Source organism: Salvelinus fontinalis, chromosome 12 (assembly GCF_029448725.1).
Source record: "Salvelinus fontinalis isolate EN_2023a chromosome 12, ASM2944872v1, whole genome shotgun sequence".
NCBI lineage: Eukaryota > Metazoa > Chordata > Actinopteri > Salmoniformes > Salmonidae > Salvelinus > Salvelinus fontinalis.
Window position 1 is genome coordinate 36380163 of NC_074676.1, and position 19970 is coordinate 36400132.

Sequence of the window (19970 nt, forward strand, 5' to 3'; positions counted from 1 at the left end):
AAGTGGCTGTGCTGGTGGTCTGGAGCTATGGCAAATGAAATCAAGACTGGACAAAAAATACCCAACATCTTAGGCACTCCTTGTGCATTCCTGAATAGATTCTGCTTTAGTGTATCAACAGAATGGTGGGTTGAGTGCAGTTTAGCACACCTGCCATTTAATTATATTGCTGCAGAACAATATTTCATTCCCAAATTATTTCTAATGAACAATTACACACTTCATTAAACATATATCAAATCTGATGGGTGTAACTCATCCCTTGGTTACTTTTCAGTATTTCTGAGAAATTTCTGTCATTTAATGTCATTGTAATTTATTTCCTAGCACCAGTAAAATTGGGAGGATTATTTATTACAAGGTCCCCTACCTTCTCGATTTGACATGTTTTTCTTTTTGCAGTTTTTGATGAACACATCCGTTTTGGAAAAGTGTTCTGTTTCCCCACATTGAGCACTGTCAAGATCATTGAGTGTTGCAATGATTTTAAATAATTGATTTCTATGTTTAACCAAACACGTTCTGGTTTAGTGTTACAGTATAAAAATACAAACCTGTGTGAACCACAGATGTTAGTTTGAGGACTGCCTCAAAGGGTTCCAGTCTACTCCCACCAGTCTACTCCCACCGTTCTATGCCAGGCAGCATAGAACATCTAGTGACCTGGCTATAATAAAATATCATCACATGTTGCATTATTTTATTTGCCACAGTAAATAAGGAAATTATCATATAAAGTAAGATGGTTCCACCTAGAATCATTCATTATGTAACCATGAAGAAGTGTTTGTGTTTTACACCCATTTTAAATGACACATGAGCATATATAGAATATGTCTTGATTAATTTTTTCTAAAGTTTACTATTCCCTAAGTCAAAACATCCCCAACTTTATGGGGATTGTGTCAACTCATGCTTTTTACAAGATCAGAACATAAAGAACTGTGAAACAACTTTTAAATTAGGGCATAAAGCTGATTAAAAGTGATCAATCTTCAGGTAGTTGTAGAGAAGACCATGTCCTAAAATGACTATAATCACCCATTCATTAACACTGTTCCAGACATTCCATACCAAATTTGATGTGCTTGATAAATTATATATCTCAAAATTGGACAAAGATGTGCCCTCTGAAACCTAACTTAACACTAGATCGAGTCCCCGAGCTGACAAGGTAAAAATCTGTCGTTCTGCCCCTGAACAAGGCAGTTAACCCACTGTTCCTAGGCCGTCATTGTAAATAAGAATTTGTTCTTAATTGACTTGCCTAGTTAATAACACTCTTTTGGGTTAAACAGCCCTGGCCTGGACCACAGGTATAGTTATCCTTACCCTACAACATCCCCAGGACATACTTATCCCTCCTCTGACTCTCTACCTCCTCAAAGAGGAACACTGGTGTAGTCCATGACTTCATAGGTGGATTTACAGTCACTTGTTTTTTTTAATACTTTTACAATGATCTATTAATCGCCCCAAAGATATGCATGAAATGTGTCTGGCTCAGGAGCAGACTGGAGTAATGGGGAAGGTATGTTTTTGCAGCTGAAAGATTCCAATCCTGATTTCTTAAGGGTTGAATTCTTGCCCCCTCCACACCCCTCAACAGACTGCATAGTTTCACTTCCAGGGCTCAGGTATGCACACAGTAGGGATTACACTGTGGCCTTGTCATCTTAATAAATGCCACTACCTAAATCCCATCGTTCAGCAGGGATTTAAAGCATAATTTTTCCTGTATTCATTGGCGGTGTGTTTTACCACGTTGACTATTCATTGAATTTGGAATTCTCTCCAAGTGTGTATTATCCCTTTGTACAACTACATAATTATATGGAACAATACATTTCCAGTAGCTACTGCTGTAAAATACAAAACAAGATATGAAGTGTCTTAACGTTACAGTAGTTAATAGCTTAACACTTCCTTGTATTCACTGGAAGCATTTATTCTAAGGTACATTAAACAGTGGGTATTCAGTCTCAAAATTAAAAGACTAATGTTATTTGGGTTTTCTTGTCCAAAAGGTTTTTTTTTCTCCAGTTTTTGTTTGTTTTTCAGACAAGGGTTTTATTTCATTTGTTCAGTTTTAACTTTGTGTATATTTTATGTATCAAATATTTTTATAGCATTCCTTCCACTTCCTTTTGCAACCTTGTTTATTTAATTGAATACCAAAGGCATTAGAGAACGTGCTGTAATTCTGCAATAGTTTCATTGCTTGGTTAGAAGGGAGGTTTCTGACATCGTAGGGAGCATCAGCTGGGTTCTAATGACACCCAACCTGCCAAAGCAAACGGTCTCTTCCCAAAGACACCACTCTGAGTCTCCGGGTCATTCAATCATCAGCGTTAACTTTGTATCCATTTCCTCTAACATAAGCCATTTTACATTTTATTATTTAGTTATAGTCGTGAATTTGGGGGCTTGTCCCACACGGGTCCTAAAGGCAATTAAGTAATGCACTTGCCAACTTTTTCTATTATACTTTGGATGCTCTCGTGGGCAGCACGATGCATCCCATTTCTGACACCAAATGTTGTAAATTCATGGGGTAGCCTTCTGGGACTTGCATTTGTCAGTCCAAGACCTTTGCCATTACACCAAGAGAGGTCCAAACCTCTTGACAAGGTTGTGAGGTGTTGTATTGAGAATGTTAGAATCAAGCTTCTATACAAAGTCTGTCACAGTTGAGACTATGGAAGCTATAATGTACATTAGTCTGGCAGATCAGCTCCTGTTTTCAATATTTATCATAATCTTGTGATCTGTCTAATGGTAGAGAGCTGGTTGCTATTTTATGTCATCGTCTGACTATTGACATCTGTTTTGAACATATTTAGTTGAAATGAAAACCATAACAGGAGCAGACACACCTAATACTTGTTGTCTCCTGCTAATCACATCCTGCTGCTGTTGGTTCAACTCACTCTTTAATAATGGGAATTGTTGATGCTTGAACCACAGATAAGCTAAAGCCTTCAAGCGTACGGTGGTGGTTGGTTTTGGAAACAGGCTGCGTGTAACTTTCTTGTATTTTGAACCATGTCGGTATTATTGATGCCTTAGTCATATGCATGGATAAAAACCACATGAATGTATTACAGTACACCAGTGGAGGCTGCTGAGGGGAGGACGGCTCATAATAATGGCTGGAACGGCACAAATAGAATGGCAGATAACACCTGGAAACCATGTGTTTGATGTATTTGATACGATTCTGTTCCAGCCACTACCACGAGCCTTCCCCAATTAAGGAGCCACCAACCTCCTGTGCAGTACACTGTAACATTTGTCTTATAAGTAGTGTATCACAGGCTTTGTGGTGTTCCCTGTATTGCACAGGAGGTTGGTGGCACCTTAATTGGGGAGGACGGGCTCGTGGTAATGACTGGAGCGGATTAGTTGGAATGGTATCAAACACGTGGTTCCCATGTGTTTGATACCATTCCATTTGCTCCGTTCCAGCCATTATGAGCCGTCCTCCCCTCAGCAGCTTCCACTGATGTATTTTGCTCAAGCAGTGGGTCATAACATAGCAGTGGGTCATAACATAGCAGTGGGTCATAACATAGCAGTGGGTCATAACATAGCAGTGGGTCATAACATAGCAGTGGGTCATAACATAGCAGTGGGTCATAACATAGCAGTGGGTCATAACATAGCAGTGGGTCATAACATAGCAGTGGGACATAACATAGCAGTGGGACATAACATAGCAGTGGGTCATAACATAGCAGTGGGTCATAACATAGCAGTGGGTCATAACATAGCAGTGGGTCATAACATAGCAGTGGGTCATAACATAGCAGTGGGTCATAACATAGCAGTGGGACATAACATAGCAGTGGGTTATAACATAGCAGTGGGTCATAACATAGCAGTGGGTCATAACATAGCAGTGGGTCATAACATAGCAGTGGGACATAACATAGCAGTGGGTCATAACATAGCAGTGGGTCATAACATAGAAGTGGGTCATAACATAGCAGTGGGACATAACATAGCAGTGGGTTATAACATAGCAGTGGGTCATAACATAGCAGTGGGTCATAACATAGCAGTGGGTTATAACATAGCAGTGGGTTATAACATAGCAGTGGGTCATAACATAGCAGTGGGTTATAACATAGCAGTGGGTCATAACATAGCAGTGGGTCATAACATAGCAGTGGGTTATAACATAGCAGTGGGTCATAACATAGCAGTGGGTTATAACATAGCAGTGGGTCATAACATAGCAGTGGGTTATAACATAGCAGTGGGTTATAACATAGCAGTGGGTTATAACATAGCAGTGGGTCATAACATAGCAGTGGGTTATAACATAGCAGTGGGTCATAACATAGCAGTGGGTTATAACATAGCAGTGGGTTATAACATAGCAGTGGGTCATAACATAGCAGTGGGTTATAACATAGCAGTGGGTTATAACATAGCAGTGGGACACACCTACAACAAGGTAGATCCCTTTTCATGACTGCATTAGAGAATGCCATAAATCTGAATTATTTTAAGAGCTTTATTTTGGAAAGCACCTTTTGAAGAGTGGGAAAGACAGAAATGAACACAGTGAGTGGGGCACTGGAGGATGAGGGAGAGGGAGGGGAAGAGTGTGTGTGTTTGAGGGAGAGTGTGAGGGAGGGAGAGTGAAAAGGAGGGAGGGAGAAATATAAGAGACACGGCAATAGAGGGGAAGGTAATACAGCGGATAACTTCCCTGTCAGGCTCACCATGTTTCTGCTGCAGACTGTGACTGTTATTTCTTTGACTGTCGTTCTCCTGGACGCAGTGGAAGGTAAGACACAATAACACCTACACTAGACCGTCAGCAGTATGCACCCTGCTGGGAGCCAGTTTAGCAGGGAAGTGATGGCGAAGGAGATGAAGCTAGAGGAGAGAGGGAGGGAGGGGAGGGGAATAGAGCCAATACTGGAGCAGCAGCAGGGAGAGCCATGGATGTAAACAGAGGGCTAGAATGCAGGAAGACAATGATTTCACATCAAAACCTTGAATGCTAATAACAAGCTAACTGAATACCTCATAGACTTTCATGGGAAAAAGTGATAGATGATGTCAATGATAATATATGACAAGGTTCAGAGCAGCTTTTATATGACATGCATATGGTAACTGTTATCTCGGCTAATGTTACTGTGTTTACTCACTCTGATTGGATGAAAAGGCTTGTCATGTAGTCACAGTGCCACTGGCATAACAGTACATTGTTGGGGATCATGGGATGATCTAGCTAATTCCTCTGGCATTCTTGTGTGTATAGGGGGTGTGCAATACTCCTGACTCTGTCTGCACACAATATTACATATCCTGTCAACGAGCAACCATTACATATTAACCTTGCATAGTCCAACTATACTGTATAGAACAGTGCAATGAAATGCCTTGCATTCCTACAAAAATATTTGCTATTTGAGCTCATATCTATCATAACAACCCTCCTTATGAGCCAATAGCAATCAGCCTTCATATACTATAAGTGTGCTTTGACGAGTCTGACATAAGGGTATGTCTCTCTCTCCCTCACTTCCTCTCTCTCTCCCTCTTTCTCTCAGGTGATGGGGTACAGATGCAGAGAGACGTTCAGTGCTGTATGCAGTACTCCCAGGGGAACGTGCGCACCAAAGATGTGCTGAGGTTTGAAGTGCAGACGGAGGGGCCAGACTGCAGCATACAAGCCATCATGCAAGTATTCCAACTATCTCCAAGCAACCTGCAGACATAGAACATTTTCTCTCAGAGATGTGAGGCATTGTCATCTATCCAGGTCATGTTGTTATGGCTCAGATTCTACTATAATTGCCAGGGATGTGAGGAAGGAAATATGTGGGAATAACAAGACATAAAAAGAAAAGATGCCTCGCTAGCCAACTTTGTTGAAGCTTTGGTTCAGAGAATGCTTTCTTGAAACCATGCTCCATATCTATAGTGTGTTCTGTATGTTTCATTTGAAAAGTTGGCTTGGTGAATGTTCTTTATCTGTTGTGGCTGCAGACTGTACACCAAGAAGGCGGTGAAGTGTGCTGACCCCAGAGATAGAAGGGTCAAGAGGTTACTGAGGAAGCTGCTCCAGAGGCAGAGGACCAAAGCACATAGAACCATGTGGCTCCACCCTCATGGCAACCTGCCAGTCATGTCGGAGGTGGGAAATATGCACCTTGTTTATACACATAGGGCTCATTTTAATCTAACGCACATTGCAGTTATGTATACTACTTTAAAATACTACATAAACATTCCTATGGTGGGAGAGATTAAATCCATCCTGTACATCCAAATGGCTTTATTAGAGAGAGTGGTAATGTTAGCATTCTTGAAACGTGTGCTGTAGTTGTTCTCCCTGATTATGTCACCATAGACAATGATTTTCCACACTTTTCTCTCTCAGGATAAGAAGGATGGGTGGGATGCCCTCCATGTGGAATGAGTGTGAGGTTGCTGTTACCACAGAAGGAGAATTATTGTCATAGGTGACAGCTGTTTATCATTTTACTCCAGCAATATTGTACTGTATTTTCTCCGCATAAACTTAGTGTCTGAAATTTATGCTGCACTTAAATTGCCCTTTGGGGACAATAAAGATGTATTGAACTGAACTATCTCTCGTCATTGCAGGCCAAGTAAACTTCCAGCGGCTTCTCATCCTAACTCAGCCAAGCTTGCTGACTCTCCAGTCGTCTCGTGTCACTATCTGGCTGGGAGTGTGTAGTGGCTGAGCTGTCATCGCCATACATTGCGGAGTCCATGAGAGGTTTTGATATATAGCTAAATGTCTTTTACACACTGTCGCTAACTATGCCAAAGTATTTGCCAAGTATTTCTGATTACTCTTTATTCCGAGAAACCGGTCTTCACCATCTATGTATGGCTGTTCAACTTCATAGACGGCTTGTTCTCGCCTGAAACACAATGTTATTTAGAAAAATGCACTGTATGTTTAAACACATCTTCAGTGGATCTTTTATAAATAAATTAACCTGAAAGAGTTAGATTTTCCTCCTCGTTGCGTCTTATTGCCACATAGGCTCTTTCTTCAAAAGTCTATATTATAGGTCAGTGGGTTCTTTACTTTTTCAAGGTATATTTTTGTAATTTTTTTGCTTTATTGAAGAGATAGTAAAGACTGGGGGAGGGGGAGTCGAAGGGCAGTGGGCCGGATTCTAACCTATGCTGACATACATGTGCGCCAGGGTCAGAGGCTTTAACTGCTGGACTACACAGCACACAGTGGGTAACTCAGAGTATCCGTGTGCTTATATACACTGAGTATACAAAACATTAGGAACACCTAAATATTGATATTGTTTTGTATACATTGGTTAAAGTAGGTTACCCTATGATTTCTCTTATAGGTACAGTTCTCAAAGGTACTGGTATAAAACAAGCAGAATAACTGCTGTATTAATAGTTTGGAACAAAACTGAGTCGCCCAGAGAGACAGCGTTGGTTCCCCTCTGGCTGAAACCACACGCTGCTTCTGTTTCCTGTGTCTGGGTGGATGCACTCTGTTTGATGTTGAGGTGCCAAGCATCTTCACTCCCAGATACAAGTTGATTAATGCTTCCCATAGCATTGAGCTTCTGACTCAACACTGTTTGAGACGCCCAAAGCTGCTCTGGCACTCCATTTGACAGTTTGTTAATTTCAACAAAGACAGTTTGACACCATATCACTACCTAGAGGTTTAGACCACATAACTGGCAAAAATGTGGAGGCTTTACTCAATGAGAGGCAGTACTGTAAGTGTGAAGCCAGCTGGAATGCACCGCAGGTGTTCAGTACTGTAGTTTAGACTGGTCGGAGGAAGAATCCATGGTGAATCAGAGACAAAAACAGGAGATTCTCCACCAGGGGTAGCCATTTTCTGTGCATTAAGAATACAGCCATGCTATTACACGATCTCCTCAGATCAACCAAAAGAACAGGAATCTCCTGGAGAATCTCTCGCTGTCTGAATAGACTCGTTAATACCTGACGCTAACATGCATCCTTGGTCCTGATCTTGTCCACATTCTGATTGTGCCCACATTTTCAGATATGCGTCTACACATGGTAGTAAAATGTGTCTCTTATCCCTCCAATGTGTTTGGATTGTGACCAGAGTTCCTGGTCCCTCCCTGTATGCATATTATTTGACAGATATTCTTCCAAAATAATATTTATTTATTTTAAGACACATATTGATGTCATAAGTCAATGCTGCCAGCTGTCAATGATTTTAGAAGGAAGGATAATGATGCTTAAATGGCTTTACTGTCCAGATCTGTCTACACCTGTGAGCTATCCAGACACAGTGCGTGCCTGACTACCTCCGTTGGTGGTCAGGAAGATCTGAAAACAATCAGATCAGAATGTGTGTTTTGAGTGTATACACCTGTCTACAAATGTGAGCACAAAAGCACCAGGTACAAACAAGGCTTCTGTCTCTCTCGAGCACACTTATCACAGCCTACAGACTCACACAATTGTTGTCAATTCCTGAGACATTTATTTGTTGCAACTTTCATATTCTTCCATCAAAATACTAAAGCCATCAAAATATAAACCATCTCACGAAAACATAAATCAACTATTTAATACGTAAAACAAGAGGCACAAATTAGGCTACATGACATGAATGAGCGCGTATCTCGTGCACTAAATGATGCCAGGTAAAAATGTTAGGACTGCAGAGGGTTTATAATAACTAGATTGTTTTCAAATCCTCTGGAATGCCTCTTTAACATTCAACTTAATTGCCTTTAAATTATGTATATACATGTAACTGCTTTAGGCATAACATTTTTCCACTTATTTTCCCACAGTCAAATAAAAGAGAAAAGCCATAATCATAAATGAACGGAAGTGCGTGCATCCATAAAGCACTGGATGTTGTATTGAAATTAACTGAAATGACCATGTAAGATTACAGCATCAAGGAAAGGGAATATCTAGTGAGCATTTTAGTTATTTTAGTCAAGAAATCTACTTAGATCTCCCTGCTCATATTCTACAAATGGACCAAATGTACATTCAATTCTCGCATGGTCTGAAAACACTCAAACAACCAGGAACATTGGGGGAAAACATATAAAGTAATACAGTAGCCCATACGACATCCTTTTGTCAATATTTCTCCATCTTTACAATGTACAGCAACGTACAACACCCCCAATATATCAACATTTCACATACTTCAGTCTTGAGTGACTTGTGTTAAAATAACAGTGCACTAGTACCAACATATGTTCAGTTAAGAAACACTGAAAATAAATCTTTGTTACCAATATTGTTTTCAAAAAATTAAACTCTAACAACCCCAATTTATCTCAATAAGTAACACAGAAATCACCCAAGTGTACAATATTATTACAGATATCCATACAAATATATAGTATACATTCACACTGATGTACATTATATCAAAACTGATGACAATACTTCAGTGTTTGTTTTCAAAACTGGTGAAAAACTGGTTATCAAAGTTGGTAACATGGACAATATGATAGGCCTACAACATTTCCTCTAGGTAATGTTTGGGGCAGAAAATCAAATGGCTTAAGAGAAAGCATAATGTACACTTGAATTATATTAGAGGTAGATTCGCAATAAAAACAACAACCACCAACTACAGAAGTGCAACTGAGGCTGCTATAAACTCAAATTGATTACATCAATGATGCTAAAAGTGTCAAAATATAATAAAAATTCAAGCCATGCAACAAAACCAGCTACGTGATGGTGAGTATAGGAATGGATTTCCCATTTATTCACATATTTAAAAAGGTAATTGAATGGCAATAATTTTCTTGTTCATGTAAATGAATCCGATACTGAGTACATAACAGTCTAAAGTGTTCTCTACTGATATGAAAACATGGGATAAGTGAAATCAATATGGTAGCTAGATATCTATGGAAAATGTGATTTCACCTGTCCAGTTCTTTCATCAGTGTCCTGTAGAGTAGACAATGTATCCATGGACTCAGATTTGGACTGAAATTACCAAAAGAGTTGGTGATATGGTTAAGAGTGTCAAAACAATGCCAAACCACTATCCCTAGAGTGTTTGCAGATCTGAAGTTAACCAGATAGGTGTTAGCAATTTGGTGATGGCTCAACCTAGGAATCCAATATCTTTCCCCATATTGTTTACATCTACTGTATCCAGTTCTTCCATATCCACAAACACTGAAAATCAAATTGTATTGGTCACATACACATATTTAGCAGATGTTATTATGGGTGTGGCGAAGTGCTTGTGTTCCTAGCTCCAACGGTGCAGTAGTATCTAACAACAATACACACTAATCTAAAAGTAAAATAATGGAATTAAGAAATATATAAATATTAGATTGAGCAATGTTGGAGTGGCATTGACTAAAATAAGAAGTACAGTAGAGGCTAGTGGTTGTTTTCAGACTGGGCCTATAAATTCCCCTATCCTGACCCCTACATGGGGGTCTCACTGTTGTGGTGCTTCACTGAGTCGTTCTCCTGGCAGATGAGCTGGTAGGGCTTTTCGTTCTCTTCGATCACTGAGTTGCCCACCTCAACATCCTGGCTCTGCAACTCCTGGTGTGACAGGTGCTCCACGATGCCCGCCCCCAGAGAGTCCCCCAGCACGTTGGTAGTGGTCCTCAGTCGGTCCCTGCACAGGTACATACATTATAAAGCACAGACATTATTTTTTACACACACACACACACACACACACACACACACACACACACACACACACACACACACACACACACACACACACACACACACACACACACACACACACACACACACACACACACACACACACACACACACACACCACCCCCTCAGGGTGTCAACCTCTGCACAGCCACACAAAAACACAATGCAATCCTCGGAGTAATCCATCCACAAGTTATAAAAAAAATATATATAACCATTGTGTGTAAATCCAACTATGAGGCATGCAGAAAAGCGTATACCACACCACAACATTAGAGAGGGCTAGTTGTTAACAGTTCATCAATAATCTGATGCGCATAATGCATGGCCAACCTTTCAGGGGGATCTGTTCTCTGTTATAGTGGGGTGGCGGCCTTACAGTGACATTTAGGCAGACTTACAGGAACCAGTCCACAGCAATGATCAGCGTTATGTCCTCTGTGGGCAGTCCCACCGATGTCAATACAATCACCATGGTAACCAGACCAGCCTGCGGGATGCCTGCTGCTCCAATGCTGGCAGCTGTTGCTGTGATACTGTGGAGGGATGGCACCATTTAATAAGAAAGAGAAACACACATTGCATTAGGGAATCGGTGGTGAGTGATGTGTGAAAAATACTTAAGGCTGATCTGGGAGGACATGGTTATAGACTAACCGCTGCACGCCGATAATAACTTGACCTGTGTCCCATAATGTATCTGCTAATAATGACTAGCCATCTCTTAAATTAGCATATTCTTGCACATATGCTGCTGCTACTGTCTATTATCTATCCTGTTGCCTAGTCACTTTACCCATCCTACAGTATATGTACATAGCTACCTCAATTACTTTGTGCCCCTGCACATCGATTCAGTACTGGTACTCTGTGTGTATAGCATGTTATTTTTACTCGTTATTGTTATTCACTGTGCATTTATTCCTTTTGTGACTATAAAAATACTTTTTTGTATATCTTTAACTGCATTGTTAGAACAAGACCTATAAGTAAGAATTTCACTGTTAGTCTATACCTGTTTATTATGAAGCATGTGATTTTTTTATTTGTGTTTGCTAGGGATGGGGGGGAAAGTGTGACACCACTCTGGCCCCCAAGGACTGGAGTTGTCCATCCCTGAGCTAAATCAACACTCCGTGGTAGAGGTAATCCATCTTGGGTTGTGAAGTCAATAGAAGAAAGCCAACAGCATGGAGAAGTTCGGCAGAGACCACAAAATCCATCTCATCAAAACCACAAAAACTCATTGTTATGAGTTATGAGTCTCCTCTTAATGGAGTTACAAAATTAGCTAATATGCTTTCGCATATCCTTTCCAAGTTGAGATTTAATCAAATATGTATTGTTAAAATTAACTTAATTCTTAAAAATAACTTCATAGTTGAAGGTCTAGCTCATTGATAGCATTGTGGCTTATCAGATGAATGGTCTTAACACTCACCTGATGGTGAGGATTTGGCCAAAGTTGAGTTCCATGTCATTGACCTGAGCAATAAAGATGGCTGCCACAGCCTCGTAGAGGGCAGTGCCATCCATGTTGATGGTGGCACCTACGGGCAGGATGAAGCGTGTCACTCTCTTGTTCACACGGTTGTTCTCCTCCAGACAGCGGAAGGTGATGGGCAGGGTGGCAGAGCTATGGCAGGGTGGCAGAGAATAGAGGACGTTATGAGATCATAATGCTCCAAACAACAACTAGCTGTGTTTCCCAACTCCAATCCTCGAGTACCTCCAACAGCACACATTTTTGTAGTAGCCCCGGACAAGCACACCTGATTCCACTTGTCAACCAATCATCAAGCCCTCAATGAGTTGAATCAGGTGAGTTTGTCTGGGGCTACAACAAAAGTGTGCACTGTTTGGGTTACTGGAGGACCGGATAACCACTGAACTAGAGGATATCCCCAGGGCAATGAATTAGCTACATCTGACCCTGAATCTGTTCCTACACCCACCTAGAGGACGTCCCCAGGGCAGTAATGAGGGCCTGCAGCAAGCCAGCGATGAATGTGTAGGGGTTCTTCCTGGTGACCAGGAAGTAGAGCAGGGGCAGGACGAAGAGGCCGTGGATGAGCAGACCCACGATGACAGTCACCGTGTACATCCCCAGCTGACCTCCCACCTCGGCCAGATTCTTCATCTCCACGATCTTACCTGCTATCAGGAACAGGATGCCCACTGGAGCGTACCTGATGGGGAGATATTTGTAGGATAGCCCACACTCTACCTAACACAACAAATCCCCCGAAAGCAACTGTTTTGAGATATATACTGTATGTGAGAAGTAATGGTAAAAGCATTTACGAGTACATTAACACGTTACTTTGCAACCACTAATCTGACTACTAACCAGATGATTATGGCCACTAGGCGCATGATGGCTTCGTTGAGGCAGTCGAAGAAGTCCCTGAGAGCCTGTCCCTGCTGCTTCATGCTGCCGATGACCAGGCCGAAGCATATGGAGAACACCACCAATCCCAGGGCGTTCACCCCGTTAGAGGAACCAGACACTGGGATCGTCTCCACCACTGTCTCCTGGAGTAGAACAGCCCCTTCACATCACATCACATTTACACTTATCCAAAGTAACTGTAGTACTTGTTCCCCCAAAGGACTTTACATTGGGGTAAGTCACCCCACCACCGATGTGTCACCCACCTGGATGGTCTGCAGGACTCTGCTCATGTTAGCAGCCAAGGCAGCCTCTGTAGCGTTTAGGGAGTCAGTCAGGTTGAGGGTAACGGTCACTTTCTTGGTGTAAATGGTCTTCTTGTAGACTGTTTTGTACTGGTGGAAACAGTGCAGGCATTGAATACATGTATGTATTGTATAAGTAAAGAGTATCAGTCCTTAACAATTTATTTGGTGTGTAAGCATTTTAACACAGTGTATTGAAGAATAGCTGCTTGATCAATTGGCAAGTGAATTCCCTTACCTGCTTGAAACAGGCTTCCACCAAATTTGGTGGGAACATGTTCCTGAAAGATAAACAATGCAGAACTATTATCACAGTGAATAAAGGACAACCAATTATTAATATCTTCTATTGACTTATTGTCACTGGGATCCTACAATAGTTACTTAACCTGATGAGATCCAGGAAGGCGTCAGCTGCTTGTACTGGCTCTATGGTACCGCTAGAGGCAACTGGACTGTCCCTATGGCCTTTCCCTGGTTTTATGACAATCACAATGACGATGCCAATGAAGACCGCGATGAGGGTGGTCACCATGTAATAAACCACAGCCCGCATTCCCATCTTCCCAGACGCTTTGCTGTCCAGAGAGGAAATACCTGCAAGACAAGACAAAGTTAATAATTTTCTCATTAATACTCTAGCTGCTACCACAAGACTATTACTGTACCAACTAACTTTGAACTCAAAATAGCAAGAAGTATGGAAAATGTAAAATAAAAACATGCAGAAGGGGTGAGAGATCTCCATGAAATGTAAATCACTTTGAGTTTGACAAAAGCAATACATACTGTAATTGCAAATAATTATAATGATGCTAAGGAAGCAGTACTCCTGTGACCAGCTACCTGTGACCAGGCTGGAGACGATGAGAGGCAAAACCAGCATCTGCAGCATCCTCATCAGCAGCTCTCCAGGGAAGGCAAAGTACTTGATCTCCCTGAGGGTCAGGTTGTGGGGCCGCAGGGCGAAACCCAGCATGATACCTGGATACACACACAGGAGACATGATATAAAGGCTGGATCATTGATGAAGAATACTGTATGTATTTCAAGTCTTCTTGACACAGGAGTCTACACTTGGGGGCTGCAGCTCATATGCCTGTGTAATAACACTGCAAATACTATAGTTTTTTAAATTAATATTGTATTAACTATTAACAAACAACCAACAAACTAACCATAACCTTAGCTCTTAACATCACCTTAGCCCTAACTCCAATAAGACAGTAACAAAGTATTTTGTCCACTTGCCCAGAGCCACTGCTGCGATGGTGAGGAGGACAAAGAGGTTGCGTCTCAGGAAGCCATTGACGCTCTCCTTAGTGATGGAGCTCATCGTGTCCTTGGCACTGGCCGCTCTCTTCTGCATGGCCCTATGTAGCCACCGCCAGAGGCCTTGTTCAGGGAGGGAGGGCTTGTCGGCGTCCTCGTTCAGGAAAAGGCTGGTGGTGTTGGTGGGCTTCTCATTCATAATCAGCTCCAGCACCTGGTCCAGGAGGCAGGTTTCCTGTGAAACTGGAGGAGAGGAGATGGAGGAGACCATAAGAATTCTGTTATAATGCAGTGAAGGAAAAATGTATATGAAGTGTACATGACTGCTTGATAGAGGAGTTGGTTGGACATATTAATATCAATTCAGCAACACTGAAGTCAGAAAATTATTAAAATCGATTGCAAAAGAACACTCAAGAACCTGATGGTTGTTGCTAATACTCAAACAGTACTGGATGAGCGTTGATGAAATGCATGACAAATACATACAGTGCAGTATCACAGCTCTGCATTTAAATATGAGTTATTTTCTGAGTGATGATCCTATCATCCTACCTGGTCCAAGGCAATCCTATAAGACAAGTAGTGTATCTGATTCCCTCACTGCTCCTTCCAGTATGGTAAGGGCCTGTTCTAAGCCATATCATATAACTAATCCCAGGAAATTCACCTAATATGTCCTTATAACAAGAAAACAAGAAATGCTCATCCAGAAGCGGCGTTCCTAGTGGCCAGGGACTTTAATACAGGCAAACTTAAATCCGTTTAACATCATTTCTACCAGCATGTCACGTGCAACCAGAGGAACAAAAAAAACTCTAGACCACCTTTACTCCACACAGATGCATACAAAGCTCTCCCTTGCCCTCCATTTGGCAAATGTGACCATAATTCTATCCTCCTGATTCCTGCTTTCAAGCAAAACCTAAAGCAGGAAGTACAGTGACTAGCTCAATATGGAAGTGGTCAGATGGCGCGGATGCTATGCCACAAGACTGTTTTGCTAGCACAGATTGGAATATTTTCCGGGATTCATCCAATAGCATTGAGGAGTGTACCACCTCAGTCACCGGGTTCATCAATAAGTGCATTGACGACGCTGTCCCCACAGTGGCCATACGTACATTTCCCATCCAGAAGCCATGGAATACAGGCAACATCCACACCGAGCTAAAGGCTAGAGCTTCCGCCTTCAAGGAGCGTCAATACAGGACTAAGATATAATAGTACTAAACCGTCTCCAACGCTCATTGGATGTGGCAGGGCTTGAAAAATATTATGGACTAGAAAGGGAAACCCAGCCGCGAGCTGCCTAGTGACGCGAGTCATAAAGTGCTTCGAAAGGTTGGTCATGGCTCACATCAACACCATCATGCCAGAAACCCGAGACCCACTCCAGTTCGCATACCGCCCCAACAGATTCACAGATGCAATCTCAATCGCACTCCACACTGCCCTTTCACACCTGGACAAAAGGATCACCTATGTGAGAATGCTGTTCATTGACTACAGCTCAGTGTTAAACAAAATAGTGCCCACACAGCTCATCACTAAGCTAAGGACCCTGGGACTAAACACCTCCCTCTGCAACTGTATCCTGACGGGCCGCCCCAGGTGGTAAGGGTAGGCAGCAACACATCTGCCACACTGATTCTCAACACTGGAGCCCCTCAGGGGTGCGTGCTTAGTCCCCTTCTGTACTCCCTGTTCACCCAAGCACGGCTCCAACATCATTATTAAGTTTGCTGATGACACAACAGTGGTAGGCCTGATCATCGACGACAGCCTATAGGGAAGAGGTCAGAGACCTGGCAGTGTGGTGCCAGGACAACAACCTCTCTCTCAATGTGAGCAAGACAAAGGAGATGATCGTGGACTATAGATAAAGGAGGGCCGAACAGGCCCCCATTAACATTGATGGGACTGAAGTGGACCGGGTCGAGAGTTTCAAGTTCCTTGGTGTCCACATCACCAACAAACTATCATGGTCCAAACACACCAAGACAGTCGTGAAGAGGGTACAGCAATACCTTTTCCCCCTCAGGAGACTGAAAAGATTTGGCATGGGTCCCCAGATCCTCAAAAAGTTCTTCAGCTGCACCATCAAGAGCATCCTGACTGGTTGCATCACCGCCTGGTATGGCAACTGCTCGGCATCTGACCATAAGGTGCTACAGAGGGTAGTGTGTACGGCCCAGTACATCACTGGGGCCAAGCTTCCTGACATCTAAGACCTATATACTAGGCGGTGTCAGAGGAAGGCCCAAAGAATTGTCAAAGACTCCAGTCACCCAAGTCATAGACTGTTCTCTCTGCTACTACATGGCAAGCGGTACCAGAGCGCCAAGTCTAGGACCAAAAGGCTCCTTAACAGCTTCGTTCCGCAAGCCATAAGACTGCTGAACAACTAATCAAATGGCCACCTGGTCTATTTACACCCCCCCCCCCCCCCCTTTGATTTTACACCGCTGCTACTCGCTGTTTATTATCTATGCATTGTCACTTTACAAATTACCTTGACTAACCTGTACCCCCGTACATTGACTCTGTATTGTTATGTACATTTGTGTTACTATTTGATTGTTTTGATTTTTTTTTTTTACTTTAGTATATTTAGTAAATATTTTATTAACCCTATTTCTTGAACTGCATTGTTGGTTAAGGGCTTTTTCAAGTAAGCATTTCATGGTAAGGTCTTGTATTATTATATTCGGCACATGTGACAAATACAATTTGATTTGATTTAATGTTGATTTTACTCCCAAAGGGGTGCATACAGGCAGCAAACAAGCATTATTTTGAAACGAATGACGATTCAACTACAGTACATACTACAGATGTAGAATCTTAATTTGAGCCAGTTAGCTACAGCAGGAAAAATAATCCTGCAAAAACAGGACATGTAAATTATTATGTGGGTTATAATTAATGGACATTTTTGTAGGGGTTGATAGACGTTGGCAGCTCTATAGGCAACATTATCTTTATATCTGCAATGTTCTGAATGTTTCACCCAAATGAACATGCCCTGTGTGCACCCTGGCAGGCTGGCAAGCTGCAGGTTGAAATTAAAGTTGCATGCATTTCTTACTGGACGAGTCCCTGGATGTCACCACCCAGGGCACAGGTAACCTACATTAGCCTTGCCATGGTATGTATGGAGAAGTTGGCTTAAAAAGGTGATGGTATTTCATGCCTAACTTACAAGAAACCCTTGAGCCTCTTCAAACTATCCTGCTAAAATATGCAGGAACACAGAGTACCAACACTACAGTATGATTCTAACACGTAAAAGCCAGAAGCAAATCACAGCTTTTATATGCAACAAGTTTTGTAAACAAAGAAGCAAAAATCAAACAACACAATGGATATCAAGAAAATTTGCTGAAAATATCAACTGGTCCCTTAAACTCCCACTTTTTTTCAAACTGACTCAATCTGCCTTACCTTTAATATCCCACTGGGCAAGATTGTTTCCACATAATTTCCACACAAAAAAATATACGTGGAAAACTGACTGGATTTGCAAAAAGTTGTCAATGTAAGGGATTTTAGTATTTTTTTTATCCAACTTTTCACCTAAATCCAATAACATGGTGATTTTTGTTTATGATTTCATGTTGAATTCACGTTAGCTGACAACTCAACCAAATGTAAATCAAAACTAGATGTTGAACTGACATCTGTGCCCAGTGGGATATTCTTTAAGCATAGCATACTCACCACTCATGGTTTAGTTCAGGGCTTCTTTTCCAAACAGTCCAAAGCCTAGAGATACAACAGATGCAGTCTACCCTTACTGTCAGGGGCAAATTGACTGGAGGTGACGGTTCGCTGATTTCATAAGCAGGCAGACATGAGAAAGGTCTGTCATCTCGTCTGACCTAACCTTCTTATGCATGCTCTGCTCTGCCCTGCCCACCCGCCCACCAGCACACACACAACTACAAAGCCCTGGGACAACCGCAGGTACAGTCCAACCCCCACCTATTCCACCCATGCCCCACTGTCCTAGCCAACATTAGTCTCCGCAGCAGTTCCAGGGCTGGAAATAGCAATACATGACAATGCAACTTCAGTTTTTGAAATTGGTCCTCTAGTTGTACCATTCATATAAAACCAATGCTCTTTTTGTTGGTGGACATTACATCACCACCACTGCCACTATTCTACCATGGGGCTGTGATAAACCTAGCAGAGCAGAATCATTATAACTAGCCCTAATCCCATAAATGGTTAAGAGACATACTGAGCATCAACAAGTGAGCTATCAGTGTCAGCTCTGGGAGCTCCCTTTTTCCTTTTCAATGCTGGAGGATATTAGCTGTTGTTCTTTTTTTCTCCAAACACTGACAGCAAATCAGGACAATATTTCAGTTATTACTGTCAAGTTCATTGTCACTTTTAAATGTGTACCCTTTTTAATAACTGCAAAAAAAAATCTGCAATGAAAAAGATACCCCGTTTATGATGTTTTTTCTCTTCCCAGAACACGATACAGTCATGGAGAGCTCCTCTGGTCTGGGTGGAACGTCTTCAACTGGTGGTATAATCATAGAATATGCTTCAAAATTACAATATTATAACTTGTGTACAAGTTATCAAAGTTGGTATCTTTGATAGACATGAAATAATGTATCTAGCTGTTAAGTGAGAGTGAATTCACCTAAATCGGAGAAGTACATGTGTTGCATGTTATAATCAACCCTTAATTAAAAATTAATACATTCCAAAAAAGTTGTATTTTCATACCTTCTCTCAAGACGGTCCTTACACGGTATGGTTAATTCCTTTGCTTGCCTTCCACTCACATAACTGAAGTAGCCCAAAGTAGCACACATTCACATCTACAGTTAATTTCCCTCAATTACATGAGCTTGAGCTTTACTCTAGCCCTCCTGCACGATAGGAAAACGCTTCAATATCGAGCAGAGGTCTGCGTGGGAGGGAAGAGGTTTTAAGAAAGGTTTTAAGGATTCTTCTGGCGTGAAGAAAAGCCACCTGCTGTCCATCCGAATCGGCGGAGCTCGCGTAGTCCCAACATTTGTGAGTGGTAGAGTGGTTATGGCAATAATGATGAGAGATCATTTGCTGCCTAAAAATATCCTAAATGCTCTACCAGTTAAAAGCTTAATCAATTTGCTGTCATTATATGGATGATTGTGAGGTTGACATGATTGAGAATTTGATTTTGTATTGAGACATTTGTTCTCAAATGTTTTAATCGTTTTGTTTTCTCCTTGGATATTGTGAACTTTGAGAGAGAGAGGTGAAGATACATACATAAACGCTGCTC

General features: G+C 41.8%; 2 protein-coding genes across 3 annotated transcripts; one reads left to right on the forward strand and one right to left on the reverse strand.

The window, feature by feature from the left end:
* Positions 1–4639: 4639 nt before the first annotated feature.
* On the forward strand, positions 4640–7007 carry LOC129867276 (C-C motif chemokine 21-like). Its single transcript, XM_055940566.1, has 5 exons — positions 4640–4798; positions 5574–5703; positions 6013–6160; positions 6407–6488; positions 6634–7007. The coding sequence occupies exons 1-4, from the start codon at positions 4735–4737 to the stop codon at positions 6443–6445; spliced, it is 381 nt and encodes a 126-aa protein (XP_055796541.1). The 5' UTR covers positions 4640–4734; the 3' UTR covers positions 6446–6488; positions 6634–7007.
* A 1476-nt stretch (positions 7008–8483) lies between these two features.
* LOC129867277 (excitatory amino acid transporter 1-like) lies at positions 8484–19970 on the reverse strand. 2 transcript variants are annotated; one of them, XM_055940568.1, is made up of 12 exons: positions 19427–19970; positions 19135–19214; positions 14654–14917; positions 14248–14385; positions 13791–13998; positions 13640–13682; positions 13363–13491; positions 13055–13239; positions 12660–12893; positions 12146–12340; positions 11106–11240; positions 8484–10648 (listed from the first exon to the last, which is right to left on the reverse strand). In XM_055940568.1, the coding sequence occupies exons 3-12, from the start codon at positions 14871–14873 to the stop codon at positions 10450–10452; spliced, it is 1686 nt and encodes a 561-aa protein (XP_055796543.1). In that variant the 5' UTR covers positions 14874–14917; positions 19135–19214; positions 19427–19970; the 3' UTR covers positions 8484–10449. The 2 variants fall into 2 exon arrangements, with proteins under 2 accessions (XP_055796543.1, XP_055796542.1); XM_055940567.1 differs by lacking the exons at positions 19135–19214; positions 19427–19970 and adding an exon at positions 18398–18564.

Bases quoted from the DNA above. Each gene is read 5' to 3' on its own strand.
- LOC129867276 (XM_055940566.1), top strand. From the start codon at position 4,735: ATGTTTCTGCTGCAGACTGTGACTGTTATTTCTTTGACTGTCGTTCTC. The intron at 4,799-5,573 runs GTAAGACACAAT...TCTTTCTCTCAG, and splicing joins TCTCCTGGACGCAGTGGAAG to GTGATGGGGTACAGATGCAG. The intron at 5,704-6,012 runs GCAAGTATTCCA...TTGTGGCTGCAG, and splicing joins TGCAGCATACAAGCCATCAT to ACTGTACACCAAGAAGGCGG.
- LOC129867277 (XM_055940567.1), bottom strand. The intron at 13,240-13,362 runs GTGGGTGACACA...GTTCTACTCCAG, and splicing joins GAGTCCTGCAGACCATCCAG to GAGACAGTGGTGGAGACGAT. The intron at 12,894-13,054 runs GTTAGTAGTCAG...TCTCCCCATCAG, and splicing joins CTAGTGGCCATAATCATCTG to GTACGCTCCAGTGGGCATCC.